We start from the raw sequence: 16,092 nt of genomic DNA, 5'->3' as shown, positions 1-16,092 counted from the left end.
TAATATAATATAATATAGAAAATATTAAAATTTATATTTAATATACTTTTATTTAAATATTGCAAACAAAGAGAATAATAACTAAATGCTAAATTTGTTATTTTTTTTTTATCTTAACCATTGTATCCTCATCATAGTATGTAACCGTGAGACTGATAAATGCCATATTTTCCTAATTTTCATACACAATTTAGGCACTTATCTTAAGTGATTCATGATAAATCCTTATTAATTCTTCTCATCTTGATTAAAAGTTGTCAATTGATTGAGAATTAAGCTCAAATGTGTTTAATGATTGATTATATTCTTAAGGAGAAAGACATATTTTCATGAGACTTGAAGATTTTTTGGATCATCAAGGTGCCCAACGCTTGTCAGTGGCGGTTACCAAAAACCCATCAATGAAGTAATTGGGCGCCCAACGCCGCCCATAAATGGCCGCCTGGCACTCTGCACAGATTCTGAATCACACTATAAAAGGATTTCTTCAGTTTTAAACCAAAAAGAACTGGAAATTGGAAAGAGAGAATAGAGGAAAAACAGAGACAGCTAGACCTAAAGAGAAAGGGAAGGATTTTTGAGGCCGGTTAATCGTCCGTTGAGCTGGAGAAACGCCGAGGACGCCGCACCGCCGCGATCATCATCTTCTTCATCGTTTTCCTTTGTAAGCTTTTGAGCATCCATGAACATGGGTAGCTAAGCTCTTTTTGTTGGGATTGGTTTTAGCCTTTTGAACTGGAAATTGGAAAGAGAGAGGAAAAACAGAGACAGCTTGACCTAAAGAGAAAATGAAGGAGTTTTGAAGCCGGTTAATCGTCCGTTGAGCTGGAGACACGCCGAGGACGTCGTATCGCCGATCATCATCTTCTTCACCGTTTTTCTTTATAAGCTTTTGAGCATCCATGAATATGGATAGCTAAGTTCTTTTTGTTGGGATTGGTTGTAGCCTTTTGGCCTGTATGCACTCATTTTGATCTATATATACATGAATTTTTGTTCTATGGATGGTTTCAATGATTTTACTTTGTTATTTATGCTTGTTTTGACTTGATCACCTAAGACATGAAAATGGATTTGATAAGTTTAGTGAGAACTAGCTTATTGAATCTGACCTAGGTAAATATTCTAATGAATCTAGGATCGATAGAATTGGATCATTAGTCAAACTAACATCTATGTTTAATGCTTCTTGCTTTGTTAATCAATCATGAGATTGAGGGATAATTTAGTAAGACGATAATCATCGCGTAGGGAGACCGTGTAGTAAGATAAGATATGGTGTGATGGAACCAATCATAGGACAAGATTTATGTTTGTAGTCTTCGAGTGCGTAAAGTCAATTGGTGAATTCCAATTCCAACAATTGTATCCTCTTGATTTCAACCCTTTTTTATATCATTTTGTTAACTTACATGTTCTTGTGGTAACCGAAACAATCAATCATTCGAAACTCTCATTGCTTACGTGATTTAGCTAAAGAACGACTTTGTATTTCCAATTCCATGTTGATACGATATAACCCTGTGCTATACTGCAATTGAATCTTGAAAGGAATTCAAGAGTACGTGTGGTAAAAACCTTTCAACAAAGACTAATCCTTGCCCGACTGCCAGCGCGACCAGAGGTACGAGGCTGACCAATTAGGTTTTTCTTTTCATTCACAATAGTTGGGAATCTAACCCCAAACATATTCTTAAGGGACTAATGAAAAATAATAAGATTGGTAATTGTCAATCATAAGAGGAATTTTTGAAAATATTGATTTAAAACTTGGAAACTTCATTCCTTCCGATCATGGACTCTGGCAACACAACCCTTACTGCGGACGCACCCAGGGAAACCCCGACAACAATCCCCATTTCGGTGTCGGGAGCTTCGTCCAAGGGAACTTCGTCGTCGTCCCCATTGCCGTGGGTGCCAAAATGTTCTTACACGACCCTCAACCACTCGGATATAGGGATTGGAGTCCTAGGGTTTTGTGCCGTCAACACAATAAATGTAGAGTAATAAGAACCTGCTTTATTCAATGGGGGTTTAGCCTTTTATAGTGGGCTAAATCATAAATCTAAGCATATTACATTTGGGCCTTGTTCATATCACAGTGGGCCTTGTTTGTATCCGGTCGAACTCTAGTCTTCAGCTTGAGCTTTCGAGAGTCGACCCGACTGATTCGCTAATGCTTCCTAGGAGAGGTCATGCTGCCCTGTATAGGGCGGGACCGGTCCAGGATCTATATTAGGACTTGGTACACCAATAGAATTAGGATAAATTTGCGTACTTTTAAAGACATCCTTACATGTTCTTTTGGTTCACGGAAGCACGCACACAACTAGAAAATTCTAACATAATTCTCTAACCCAAAGTTTAGCATGATTGGCAAAAATGAAAAATATAATCGATTCGATCTGTCTAAATTACTGGGATCCCAGGTTAAAATGGGGAGTCGTTATGTTAACAAGCGCACAAGTCAATCAAAAATTGATGCAATATCGATCCTATTCCTACCATTATTGTTGTCACAGTAATTAACATCACTCTCATTTCCTCGTCAGATAATCACAGACTGCTGCTATAAGGTAGAACACTTTTAGTTTTAGGCTGCTCAATTACGGCAAGCATTCCTGCATTTGGTCTGTGATTCTGAGTTTCTGACCCGACAACCAATCTCTCACTGTTTGTTTTCCCCTTCAGTAATGATGCTTTCACAATATCTAGAGCAGTTAATACATATATTCAATTTAATTTGGTTGTGATTCTGACCTGACAAATAGTGGCATGAACTGATTTTCGTGTAGCTTCCAACTTTATCCCAAATATGATATGTTATGAATACCTTGTAAGAAAAAAGAAATGTGGTCAAAAGGTGCTTCTCTATACTTCAATCTATTATCTATCAATGAGGAAAAGTAATGAGATGCAATATTTATGTGTAATACAAAGAGAAAATTCAAAACTTATCATCTATTAACAGTTTCTGTTAACTGTTTTTCTTTTTGTAAAAAGAAAGCTTTCCTTGCATTTTATAAAAGGAGTGGCATCACAATATCAGTTTAAGTATCAGTTGGTCCAGACAGTTAATATGAAAAGAAACAGTTATTTTTTTTTAAAAGCCAAATGAATTAACATGAAGCTCAAGGTCTAATTCAACGCATAGCAATTGGTACTTTAGTACATAGATTCAGTGCGAAATGTAAATGCGCTTCCTAAAAATGTAATTAGTAAATAGGACTTAACCCAGCCCCACTGAAAAGAGTAACAAGAAAGAATTCAAATAAATGAGAGACAGTTCTATACCAATATACTATGCACTGGCATAAAGACGCTCAACACCAAACATCTGCTAACCAAATAGATCTCCACTTCAGCTTCTGATTTTTTCCTTTTAGCCATGAAACACCATTGCTTGTCTTTTCTTTTCATCTTTGTCACGTACTCAACTTATCTCACTGCAACACATTCTTTGAAGATTCCAAGGTTGAGCCCATTTGCTGAATGGGAAATAACCTTAAGGCACCCTATTGCAATTCATGATACTGTCAAAACATTCTACTACAATCAGGTTCTTGATCACTTCAACTACAGGCCTGAGAGTTACCAAACATTTCAACAGAGATATTTGATCAATTTCAAGCACTGGGGTGGCGCAAATTCTAGTGCCCCAATACTTGTCTACCTGGGTGCAGAAGAACGAATAGATGGTTCCCCTTCAAACATAGGATTTCTATCTGATAACGCAGCTTCTCTCAATGCTCTCTTGGTATACATAGAGGTATAATGGTAGCTAGAGAACTGTTCCATTCTTTTTTCAGTGTATAATTGTAGCTAGAGAACTGTTCCATTCTTTTTTCAGTGTATAATTGTAGCTAGAGAACTGTTCCATTCTTTTTTCAGTCTACAAACTTCACGTTGAGTAGAGATAAAGCCAAAATAGTCGTTATGTAAGATATAATAATCTCCACATTTAGCTTTTGAAATAGAGTTATAACTAATATGATTGATATTTAACTTTGATAACATTAAAGATTGAGTGAATTTGACAGATTCTGACTTTCTATTTTCATTATCAGCACCGGTATTATGGGGAATCAATACCATTTGGATCCAGAGAAGAAGCATTCAAGGATGCAAACACTCTTGGGTATTTCAACTCTGCTCAAGCCATTGCAGATTATGCAGCAATCCTCATACACATAAAGAAGACATTACATGCCCCAAATTCACCTGTGATTGTAGTTGGAGGATCATATGGTGGAGGTTAGTTCCTCAAATACTCTTCAACTGTTCATTGTGTTGTGTTCCACTTATGTATTCTAATGCCAAGTTTTAAATTGCGGTCGTGCTACATAAAAAAATGTGGGTTGATGTGACCGCAATTGTGTGCAGTGGACTTCAAAACACTTTACGCTGCAGACCGCAATTTAAAACCATGCTCCAATGTTACTGCCATTTGGTCATAAGTATGTTAATTGTTGAGATTGAGAACCATGCTCCAATGTTACTGCCATTTGGTCATAAGTATGTTAATTGTTGAGATTGAGAACATAAATGTTTGTTATATATACAGAGCTAGCCACATGGTTTAGGCTCAAATATCCCCACCTTGCCATTGGTGCATTGGCCTCATCAGCTCCAATACTGTACTTTGATAGTATCACACCACAAAATGGTTACTTCTCTGTTGTCACAAGGGATTTCAGAGTAAGTAATTTACCATAATTTAATTTTTATCTTTTAACTTTTTTATCACATGTATCATAATGGTGAGGAATTGGTATACATGTAGGAAGTCAGTGAAACATGCTATCAAACAATACTAAAATCCTGGTCTGAAATCGACAGAGTAGCTTCCCAGCCAAAGGGTCTTTCTATTTTGAGCCAGAGATTCAACACTTGCTAGTAATATAATTAAAGACTAAATTTTATTACTTTCCTTTAATTTATTTATTTAATTTGAAGTTAAGCTTAAAATTGCATTTACTCACTCTGTCACTCCTTGCAGTCCCTTGAACCAGTCTCTTGAGTTAAAAAGCGACTTACAATTATTCTATGCTACTGTGGCTCAATACAACAATCCTCCGATATACCCAGTTACTAAGATCTGTGGTGCCATTGATGGAGGAGCTTCTTTTGGAAGTGACATCCTCAGTAGGATATATGCAGGTGTTGTGGCTTTCAAAGGAAACAGCACTTGCAAAGTTAATGGCCCTATCATTGACTTTGAGTCAGATCAGGGTTGGAAATGGCAGGTAATTTTACTTACAAATATTGTTGAAACTAAATCCCACATTAAATAGTTGGAAAGAATAGTGACTTTTATAAAATTGGTTGTTAAAGTGATCCATAAGTCTTTAGGAATTTGGCTAATCTAAACTCATCTCATTTACCTCAAACTAGATGAACATTTTGGGCCAGCTCTTACTCCCACCATTTATCTTTAAAAGTAAAGAAATTATTGAAACAATTTTTTTAAATGACTCTTATTTAATATCATTCCGTATTTGTACTTCGAATGCATATTATATACAACTTTAATTTTCATTTACATAATACACTCTACAATAAGGGTATGATTGATATATGAAAGAAAAGTGAGAGTACAGAAAACGTAAAGTAAGAAAGAGTAAAAAATGAGATGATATTTAAATTGTTTTGGTTGGTAAGAAAATGAAAAGAAAAGTGTAAAATGACATAATATCCTTAAGTATAATAAAATATTAAAATTAACTTTTTATAAAAAATATAACTTAAGAAATATAATTAAATGTATCTATTATTATTATTATATATATTTTAATATTTTTATTAAATAGGGAGGACATTTTGATCAAATAACCTAAAACAACTCTTCCCTCCTGCTTTCTCACCAAGATAGCACATAAATTATCCCAAATTATTTTTTTGGGTCCCAGATTAATTTTTTCTATTCTCCACTAATTTTCTGTTGAGCGGAGAAAACACTTTAAATTGTGTGTTTTATTTTCTACTTGTTTTCTTGTATTCCAAATAAATTAGTAAGTATCCCCTGCACTTTGTCTAAATTTTCTTATCTCTCTATGCTATATACTTATTCTATAAATAATAATTAATAATATGAATTGTCATGTACATACAGACATGCAGTGAAATGGTAATGCCCATCGGTATAGAAGGAAACAATACCATGTTCCAACCTGACCCTTTCAATTTTAAAAGATTTGCCAAGGAATGCAAGAAATCTTTTGGTGTCTCACCTCGCCCTCATTGGGTCACTACTTACTATGGAGGCCATGTAAGTACTTCTCTGTTTTCTTCTCAGTTTACACTTTTGCATTCATACATATTAATCATTTCCAAAATAATTTTCTATTATTATATTGTTAACCAGAAATCAGTCCAACATTAAATATCGTTTTCAATTATAACATTATGTTGATATCAAGAAACTTCATTGTGTTGTATGGCAAATTACAGAATATAAAATTGGTCCTTCAAAAGTTTGGCAGCAACATCATTTTCTCAAATGGACTTAGAGACCCTTACAGTAGTGGCGGGTAAGCACCACAAATATAAATTGGTCTTAATTGTTTTACTTTGGGTAATTGTTTTAAAATGATATATATTTTAAAAATATTTATAACATTTTGATATATTTCAGGGTTCTGAGCGACATATCAGACAGTCTTGTTGCCATCTATACTGTCAATGGTATTCTCCATAATATATTTGATTTAAATTAGATCTTTACATTACCAATTTAAAGATTTCTTTTTTTTTTGAATGGAATTTAAAGATTTCTTATCATTATTTGAATTTATAAAATAATTAAATTAAAACAGTACCTCTACCTACATATTTTTATTGAACATTTTCATATAGTAATACGTTAGTGACTAACAACGATTTTTTAGGAGCTCATTGCTTGGATCTTCATTCTGCCTATGAAAGTGACCCAGATTGGCTAGTCTTACAACGAAAGAAAGAGGTCCAGATTATCAATGATTGGATCACACAATATTATGTTGATCTAAGGACTGGTGAAGCAAATTGTAGCGTGATTACCTCTGTTGGGTGCTACTTCCTTTTACTATTTCTTCTTTCTTTGTATCTTGGGTACTAGTGTTTTTTACTCTGTTTTGGTTTGCTTGTTTATCCTAATTTTAGTTACCTTTTCCCTTATTTGTTCTTTTATTTCCACACCTCCACAGATCAGGTCTGATTGTATTATTAAATCATTTACCCCTAATGCAGTTTTCTCAAAAAAAATGCATGAGAGAAAACTATTTGACAAAATGCATGAGTTAAAAGATAAAAAGAAACAAGATGACTCTACTTATGCTCTTGACTCTCTGTTATTTAAGTTCTTGGCCAAACCTGGCTTGTTCATAATCTTTTTTGACCCTGGAATTTGTACTCACACTCCTAAGCTAGCATATGGGGCCTTAACTACATGTGTTGCTGGAGATTTCACATTAAATCACCTAGTGTTTGAGGAGTTGCTTGAGAAAGAGTTTGTGCAGAAAAATAATGAGGCTCAATTTGAAAAGCAAGTACATGATTATGATGACTTTGACCCTGGAATTGCTAGTGACATTCTATGTTGCCTTATGGTTACTCTTCAAATGGTGATAAGGGAGTCTCATCTAGTTGTCAAGGATCTAGTATTCCTCACGCCATTCTGGGCTGGTTTTTCGATTCATGTGTTTGGCCTACACTATCTGTCAATGGCCTTTCTGATGAACTCCTTGCTGCTATGTTCACATCAGCTCAATTGGGTCATTCGTTTGATGCTGATTCAAGGCCTCAAACACTTTTTTTAGAGCTCATGTCTGATCAGATTGCTGCTAGAAGACATGCTCTACATGAATTTTATCCTCAATTATTTTTTCTTTAGAAAGGAGAAATATATTAACTAAGAGGGTCTTGAGAACAAGCTTTCTCAAGTAAGCAAATAAGAGTTCATGAGACAAGAAATTCTCAAATAGACTAGGAAACAAAAACATAAAGAAGAAAGCATAAAGCATAACAGCAGGAGTACAAAGAGAAGAAAATAAAAGCACAAAACAGGTTCAGCAAATTGAAAAGAAACATAGCAGAACAGCACGAACACAGCTATCACCAATACTGCAAATTCACCGCGAGCAAAAGAAACAAAAACAGCTCCAGAAAGTGCAGAGGGAAAGAAACAACAGATGCAAAATCCATCAGCTCTAGGCAATGCAGGGGCATAAGAACAAATAAATGCAAGAGCAGCACCGCCAAGGGGTAGAAACACAACACAACAACATCTTCTCACGCATACGAGTTAAATGGCAGAACAGAAACAAGCCAAAGTCTCCCCCCATATTGGAATAGCCAAATTGCACCCCAATTTGGCAAGGTGATCCGCCAAGCTATTTGCCTCTCTGTAGACATGTTTAAACCCAGACACTCTGTCTCCTCCAAGAGCGGATCAAATGATTAAGGACCTTTAATAACTTCCAAGGTCTGTTCACCAATATAGCAGCAAAACAAAGCCATGGGACTGAAGGAATAGCCCACGGGGGTATAAGACAGGGCAGAGCACACCAAGGGACAGCAAGCCAATTCACTTGACAGTGAGCCTCCAAAACAGATCAACATAGCAGCAGCAGCATAATGAGAAATTTACCACAAGAGAAGAAGTCCAAGTTCCTTATAAACCAGTAGAAAAAGCACTTCAAACCAGAAAAAAGGTCATAAAGGGACCAGAACTTGCAGGTCAGTTTGGACATCCCAAATAGCACATCCCAACAACAAACCAGCAAGTGTAGACAGGAACAAAATCCTAGTGCATAATGGGTGCAATTCAGAACTTTGCCCATATCGAATTGGACCTATGTGCTCCTGACTCAGCAAGATGGTAAGCAAAACTATTAGCTCCCATATAAATGTGATTAACACCCACACAAACCACTTCTTTTATCAACAAGTCAATCCTCTGAGTCCTTTCAATTTATGCATCAAAGCGAAAGTAGACCAGCCTTCTACTATAGCCGAACACCAGCAATCCTCAACGTGTTCTTTGAATCCTTCTTCCATTAGCCAAAGATTAAAATAGCAGGCAGGGATCCCTCAATTTTGGGAATTTTACTAGCAAAATTAAACACCTTGGGCTCTTCACAGTAATAATCATATCAAAATAACCTCTCTTCCACATCGCCACTAGCTGAGTCTCAATTTCAAAATCCATACCTCTAGCCCACCCCTCAAGCACATTTACGTTATTCAAACTAATCTTTGACTCTTGCAGCATAATAAAAGATACCAGGAGCAATTCAGAGCCTTCATCTAGTTTCGCTTGTATACTATTCATTTGAGAACAAGGAAGAAAATAATTCAAAATAAGTAACATATTAATTAATTCACAAAATAAATGAAAAAATTGCTTTCATTGATCGAAAACTTTAGCACATACCAGGAGCAATTCAGAGCCTTCGTCTAGTTCCAATCTGATTGATCAAACCCTGAATAGCTACTTCATCAGAACAATCGTACACCATTCCGAGGTAGACTCCCATCCTCCAAGCACTCCTCCCTCTTGGAGTGTGATTGGCTTGGAACGTTGTTGTCTTGGGTAAGACCCCTTTGAGTCTGGCCGAGAGAGGGACCCGAAATGACCCGGATTTGCCTGCCTTCTTGGTCTTCAATTATTTCTGTTCCAGCAGCCTCTTCCAAAAACCTGGTATTGGGCCGGTCCAACTCAAGCACCTTTGGCAATTGGACGTGGCTTTGGTTCTTGTTTCTTTGAGTTTCAACTCAAAATTCATGAACTTGAATTGGACAAGTCATGTTTGGTTCGGTTCAGGCCAGAGTTTACTTCACTCACCTTGTATTCCTTCCTTGTATTTTGCTCACATAACACTACTCTTGATATGGACGTACCAACTTTGTAATATTGTGGGCTTTGCAATACTTGTACATATAATGGGCCGAGCGGCCCATGATCCCAAGCGGGTCAGAATCAAGCTATACATATAAGACACCACCCAAGCGGTGGGGATCTAACTTTTCACGCATTTTCTCATTTTGTCAGTTTTCTATCGCTCTCAAACTGTTTAGCCCTTGCTTGATAGTTCTAGACCGGAACACATCCCTTAGAGTGGATAATTAATATAAGTTGTATGGTTTCTATTATGAAATATTTCCAAGAATATTTCTTCTTTAAAAAAAAACAATATTATGTTGATCTTGGTGCTCTCAAAATCGGGTGAAAACTATTAATTGATTTAATTCATCATTTGCTAAGCTACTGCGTTGCTATGTGCTCAACTATGAATTCCCTTGTTTCAACAACTAACTTGAGAAATTTGTGCACTTTCCTATGTAAGTCAGTTTATAATACTACATCTAAAATATGCTGAAACTTAATAAGTTTCATTGTGTATCCAACCTTTAATCCATGTCTATTTAAGGCCTTTTTTTACCACATGTGTACCTTTTATGCCCCTGAATTATTCTCCTGAGTTCTTTCAAGTAAGTGACCAATATTTTGATTTTGATTAACAAGTGTTACATTTCCTTAATGTTGATTTGAGGTTGTTGGTTTTGATTTTGGCTCAACCAAGAATTATCAACTAGTTAACCTCAATGCCTCTAATTATTTTTATATTTATTTATTAGCATCTTTTAAGATGGGGTTAACTAGTTAGAGGGAGGGATGTGGAATATAAGTTTTGAATAAGAAGGAGACCTTTCAAGGTAGTGAAAAGGTGCGGGTATGCTAGCTTCAAGTGTTTGTGGTATATATAGCCCCCCTGACCTTGTAACATCCTTAAAGCCTCTTAATTGTGATAAAGATGTCAGAACATTTCTGCCAAGATGTGAAAGGCCATAGTCAAGCTTTTGTGTATGTTGAGCATGCTAGGGAACCCGTGGTAATAACTGATGATGGAGTGAGTCTGATGGGGGCGTGGAAATAATGCAGAGGCCTGAGGTACGTGGGAGGGGAAAGGAGAAGGTTATTGAGGTTGGACCTGGAGCTGTGTCTTTGAGTGATTAAGATCTTGGGGGGACTTCTTCTGAAGCAATGATGAGAAGTAAACTTTTTCCATAGTGAATGAAAAGGTTGTGGAGATTAGGTCTAGAGCTGGAGCTGTGACTTTGAATGATAACGAGCTTGGGGGTACTTCTTCTAAAGCAGTAACTGAGAACCAAACTTCTGCCCTAGTGATTGTGAACCAAACTTCTACCTTAGTGAATGAAGTAGTGAATGAGTTTGATGATGAATCATACACTCCATGCAGTGAAGAGTCTGAAGGTGAACCTGATGATGTATCTGTAGATGACAATGATTATGAAGAGAATTGGGATTGGACAAGAGTCTTACCTGCTGAGTCTTTGATTGATATTGCTAGTTCCAACTCCTCCCTTGAACCCACCTTTCATGAGGAGAGCTCCAGGAAGACCAAAATAGGAAAGAAGGAAGAACGATGATAAGCCAAAGGACCCAAAGAGACTGAGGAAGCACAATTCAACTATGAAGTGCGGGAGATGTGGTGAGCATGGTCATAATAGGAGAACTTGTATGGGGGAAAAAACTGCTGATAGAGAGATTCCAGTTGGAGGAAATTAGGTAAATTTGGACAACTTGATGATTTGTAAATTTGGTCAATTTCATGATATATAATGTGTTTCGGATTCTTTCAGTAAAATACTCAATTTGTGCATCCTGAACAGTTGGAGGCTAACCAAGAAGCTGCTGCTGATCAAGTAGGCCCAAGTTCTTCTCAACAGCCACAAAGCCAAGCAACTAGCCTTAGCCAGCCTCCACCATAACCTACTCAAGGAAAATCTCAGACTGCAGCAAGAAAGGGAAAGAACAAGAGGAAGATTGGAGAAATTAGTGGGACCAAGTAGATGTGTTGTAATATATTAGCTTATGTGACATGAACTTAGGCATACGAGCCACTTTTATCAGAGCTTATGACCCTCTTTTGATTGTGAGTCAATATGGTCTATGTAACTTTAAGTTTTGGCCTATGAGCCACTTTTGTTAGGACTTGTGACCCACTTTTGATTGTTGTGACAATATAGTTTATGCTGTTGAAATTTAAGCCTATAAGGCACTTTGTAAGGATGCTTATTTATCACCTCTGTGAGGTTATTTTGGATGATGTTATGATCTGTTGGTATTAATGTATCATGCTTTGAGCTCAATAATGTTTATGACATGTTAATTGCACATGTATGTTGTTTATGCCACGTTTAATTGCATATATTTTATCAATGTTGTTTATGTCATGTTAGTTGCAATGTACAAAAACCTTTGAAAGAAAAGCCTCTATTCTTGTCATTAGTTCCACAACCAACCCATTATATTAACATTTCTGCAACAACAAACCCATTACATTAACATCTATGCAATATCTTAATCCTAAAAAACAACTTGTAACATTCCTAATAAAAACTACCCTACCCTATTTTGTTACATAGGAAGTCAATAATAAAATGAGAAGAAGCCAGCTAACAGCCAACAAAAACATCACGACACTCTGTTTCATCTTAATACCTTCAATCTTACCTTTCATATCTTCATTCTTCTTAACTAGCCGAGCAATAACCTTATCCTTTGCGATCTAATCATATCATCATACCATTGGAAAAAATCGCAACATTTCTTCCCATAAACCTGTAAAAATCAGCTTTTAACAACAGTAGAGTATGAAACTGAAACAAAACATATTCGATAGAGGAAGAAGATGATTTAGCATGATGACTACTTTGTAGAGTTCACACCCAAAAAACTTCCTTTCAGGGTTATCATTTGTCCACCACGTAAGAAGTAGAGATCGAAATCTACAATCACAGTATTTCTACCTTCTATTTGACCTCTGGGAACCCGATGAGGAACAATAATTTTGACTCATTCCACCCATTTCCATCCAACCTCGCCTTCGCGTTTTGATATATTACCCTTCTGTTGTTTGATTTTTTTCTTCCCTTCACTTCAATTTGATCTGGAGAAAACCCCTTTTTTGTAGGGTTCATGGAGCTTCTTCCCATTAGGGAAGAAGACTGTTGGGGGGTAAATAGCCAAGTTCGTCCCTGAAAGTGTCCACCGCCTTCAACTTCGTCCCTAAACTTCCAAAATGCCTCTCACGGTCCCTGGAAGTGGCAAATCCCCTTCACGTTAGTCCCTGGGTTAAAAAACGTTGACGGACGTTAACGAAAATGCTGAGTTGTCACATTAAGCGCCACTTAGATATCAATTTAGTCCCTAATATTATCAACCTAATGTCAATGTAGTCCCAAACAGTTGAAAAGTCAACTTCTTTTCTCTATCTCACCTTTTCTTTCTCTCTCGGACTCTCCCCCACTCATCTCTCTCTTCCACCACCACCACAACACCCTTCTCCCACCCCCCCTCTCTCCCCCACCACCCTTCTCCTTACCTACCAACACCTCCACCACCCTTTTTCCTCCTCCAACCTCCCTCCCCCAACACCACCACCACCAGCACCCTTCTCTCACTCCTCTCCTCCTCCCAAATAGATAAACCTGTAAAAAATTATTGACTTTTTCTTCTTCTTCTTCACTCTCCATCGCCATCTCTTCCTCCCATCTCCATCTCCATCGCTTCTTCTTCTTCTTCACTCTCCCCACACTCACCAATCACCACCACCACCATGATGACAACCCGCTTCCCAAACATCAAACCTCTCCCCATTTTCCTCTCCCTCTTCTTCCTCACCGTTCACCCTCCAAACATCCCTCGACCCGTCGGAGTCTCTCGGGTGGTCCGGCCCGGACCCGTGTACATGGACCTGCGTCGTCTGCTCCGAGGAAAAACGGGTCACCCCGATCCAAATCGGTTGCTAGAGCCTAACCGAGCTTGAATGCTTGGAGATCCAGTTGAACAACATCTCAGGTCCTCTTCCTAGCCTCAACGGGTTGAGCTCCCTGCAAGTCCTCATTCTCAGCAACAACCGCTTCACTTCCATCCCCAACGATTTCTTCGGCGGTCTCATGGAGCTTCAGTCTGTGGAGATCGGCAACAACCCCTTCCAATGGTTGGAGATTCCAGAGAGCCTCCGTGACTCGTCATCGCTGCAAAACTTCTCCGCCAACTCCGCCAACATCACCGGGAATATCCCAGATTTCCTGGCCTGATCCACTTGCATTTAGCCTTCAATGGTCCTGAAGGTGTGTTGCCTTCGAGCTTTGCTTCATTGCAGCTCCCTGATGTTTTAGCAGAACATGACTTCGCTGACCCAGGTGTGGCTGCTCCTTGGAGGATTTGAGCTTGACCAATAACCTGTTTCAGGGAACCGTAACCCAAAGCGGTGTAGGGAGAGAATGGGTGAGGGGAGAGAACTTTGACTTTTTCAACTGTGGGGACTATACTGATGGTGGAAAGAATGTCCAAGTGGCACTTAACGTGACAACTCAGCATTTCTGTTAACATCCGTCAACTTTTTTTAGCCCAGGGACTAACGTGAAGGGGATTTGCCACTTCCAGGGACCGTGAGAGACATTTTAGAAGTTTAGGGACGAAGTTGAAGGCGGTGGACACTTTCAGGGACGAACTTGGCTATTTACCCTTTAGCTCAGGCCACGTGAGTAGCACATGTTGCCATTCGTGGCATCCTTTCCTCAATCTCTCTCTTCCAAGTCAATAAAAATAGACACGTCAGCTCCCAACAGTTAGTTTCTTCACGAAAATCTAACCGAAAATGAAAAGCTGCAAACGATAGTTAACGTTGGGGATGTCTTTTGCTAAGGACGATTTTCGCACAAATGAAGAAAGTGGGGGACCAAAAGTGCGGTTAAGCCTTAATTATTTTGATAGAAAACGTAGGAACACAAGAAGCGGGGTTGAATTGTGTCACTTAAAACTTTTTCACAACAATATTAGTTTGGTCAAATCTTCTTTCAAATTGATTTTAAATGGAGAAGATGAATGATATCAGAATTTGATAGATGATTAAAATAATGAAAGAGATAATGAACACACGAGTGTTATCCTGGTTCATCTAACTTGGGCTATGTTCTATCCTTGATATCCATCAAGATTTTCCTTTGAGTATTATCAAGGACTTCTCCTACAAGTATTATCAAAGGCTTCTCCTAACTTCTTCTAGCAGAAGAAGTTGATTCTACATGTGTTCTTCTGTAAAGAGGATAATAAACAATTACAAGTTAGTCGACACTCTAGTAAATACCCCAAATTTTAATCCATTTGAAGATACTTTAATATGTTTGAGGTCCCTGACTTTGTAAGAAGAATCAAACTGAGTCCTTAAAAAAATTCTTTTGAATGTTGTCCTTGAGAAATTGTTTTCTGACCAAATTAAGTCATTGTGCCTAAGTGTCATCAATTTTGACCAGTCAACCATCCACGTGGTGGGCCTAGTCGGCTGAGGGTGACCCACATGGATTTTTTAAAATCAATTTTAGTCCTCTAATTTTTTTAAATCTCAATAAGTCATTCATCTTCCACCTTTATCTTCTTCTTTTACCCCTTTTTTTCACCTTTCTCCATAGCTCAAACTCAGAAAGTTAAAATCCATACTCTCAGAATCAAGAGCAACACTCCACACCTAGAAATCCAACCCAAAACATAGATTTAAGATCTTCATGGGTTCGAAGTTCCAACCACTAAAGAAAAGTTCAGTAACTCAAAATCACAAACCCCCAAATCCAAAATCTCTCATGTTACCAAAACCTGATCAAGCACGTTTATCAGTTGCTTTGTTCCTAGGCTTAAGATCTTCAATGGTGAAGGTTATACCAGGGGGAAGTAAACCCCAGAAAAATCAAGGTCTAACCCCACACATACACAAACCTCTACCTCACACAAGAATCAATTTTTCCCCTTCTATTTCAATCTACTTCATTCTCGGCGTGAAGTGCTCCAGGCTTTGGAAAGGAATTTCAATTTTAAGAGGTGAAAGGCGGAGGTGAGGTGAAAGGGATTTCTTTAATTGGTGGTGAAAGATGTGAGAAATATTTCCAAAATATATCTTGGAAATATATATTATATTATATTACTTAATGTTCGCAGTTATGTTAATATGCTCGATTGGTCTAGTGGATAGACCACTATCTATTCTGTTCCTGCGTGCGTGTTCGAACCCACGTCCCTGGGATTTGACC

At 37.7% G+C, this 16,092-nt stretch overlaps 1 protein-coding gene and 1 long non-coding RNA gene across 2 annotated transcripts; one reads left to right on the top strand and one right to left on the bottom strand.

Moving 5' to 3' along the window:
- Positions 1 to 3,360: 3,360 nt before the first annotated feature.
- On the top strand, positions 3,361 to 7,148 carry LOC130748827 (uncharacterized). The gene is made up of 9 exons (XM_057602071.1): positions 3,361 to 3,769; positions 4,068 to 4,254; positions 4,565 to 4,698; positions 4,784 to 4,896; positions 5,000 to 5,246; positions 6,113 to 6,268; positions 6,451 to 6,530; positions 6,635 to 6,684; positions 6,888 to 7,148. Exons 1-9 carry the CDS (start codon positions 3,389 to 3,391, stop codon positions 7,094 to 7,096), a joined length of 1,557 nt encoding a protein of 518 aa, XP_057458054.1. The 5' UTR covers positions 3,361 to 3,388; the 3' UTR covers positions 7,097 to 7,148.
- Positions 7,149 to 7,855: 707 nt separating this feature from the next.
- On the bottom strand, positions 7,856 to 9,751 carry LOC130748894 (uncharacterized). The gene is made up of 2 exons (XR_009022798.1): positions 9,413 to 9,751; positions 7,856 to 9,302 (listed from the first exon to the last, which is right to left on the bottom strand). It is a non-coding gene; the product is annotated as an uncharacterized LOC130748894 (long non-coding RNA).
- Between the last annotated feature and the right edge of the window lie 6,341 nt (positions 9,752 to 16,092).

Source organism: Lotus japonicus, chromosome 3, assembly GCF_012489685.1.
Source record: "Lotus japonicus ecotype B-129 chromosome 3, LjGifu_v1.2".
In the NCBI taxonomy this organism is placed as follows: domain Eukaryota; kingdom Viridiplantae; phylum Streptophyta; class Magnoliopsida; order Fabales; family Fabaceae; genus Lotus; species Lotus japonicus.
This window is presented reverse-complemented; position numbering and strand designations above follow the sequence as displayed.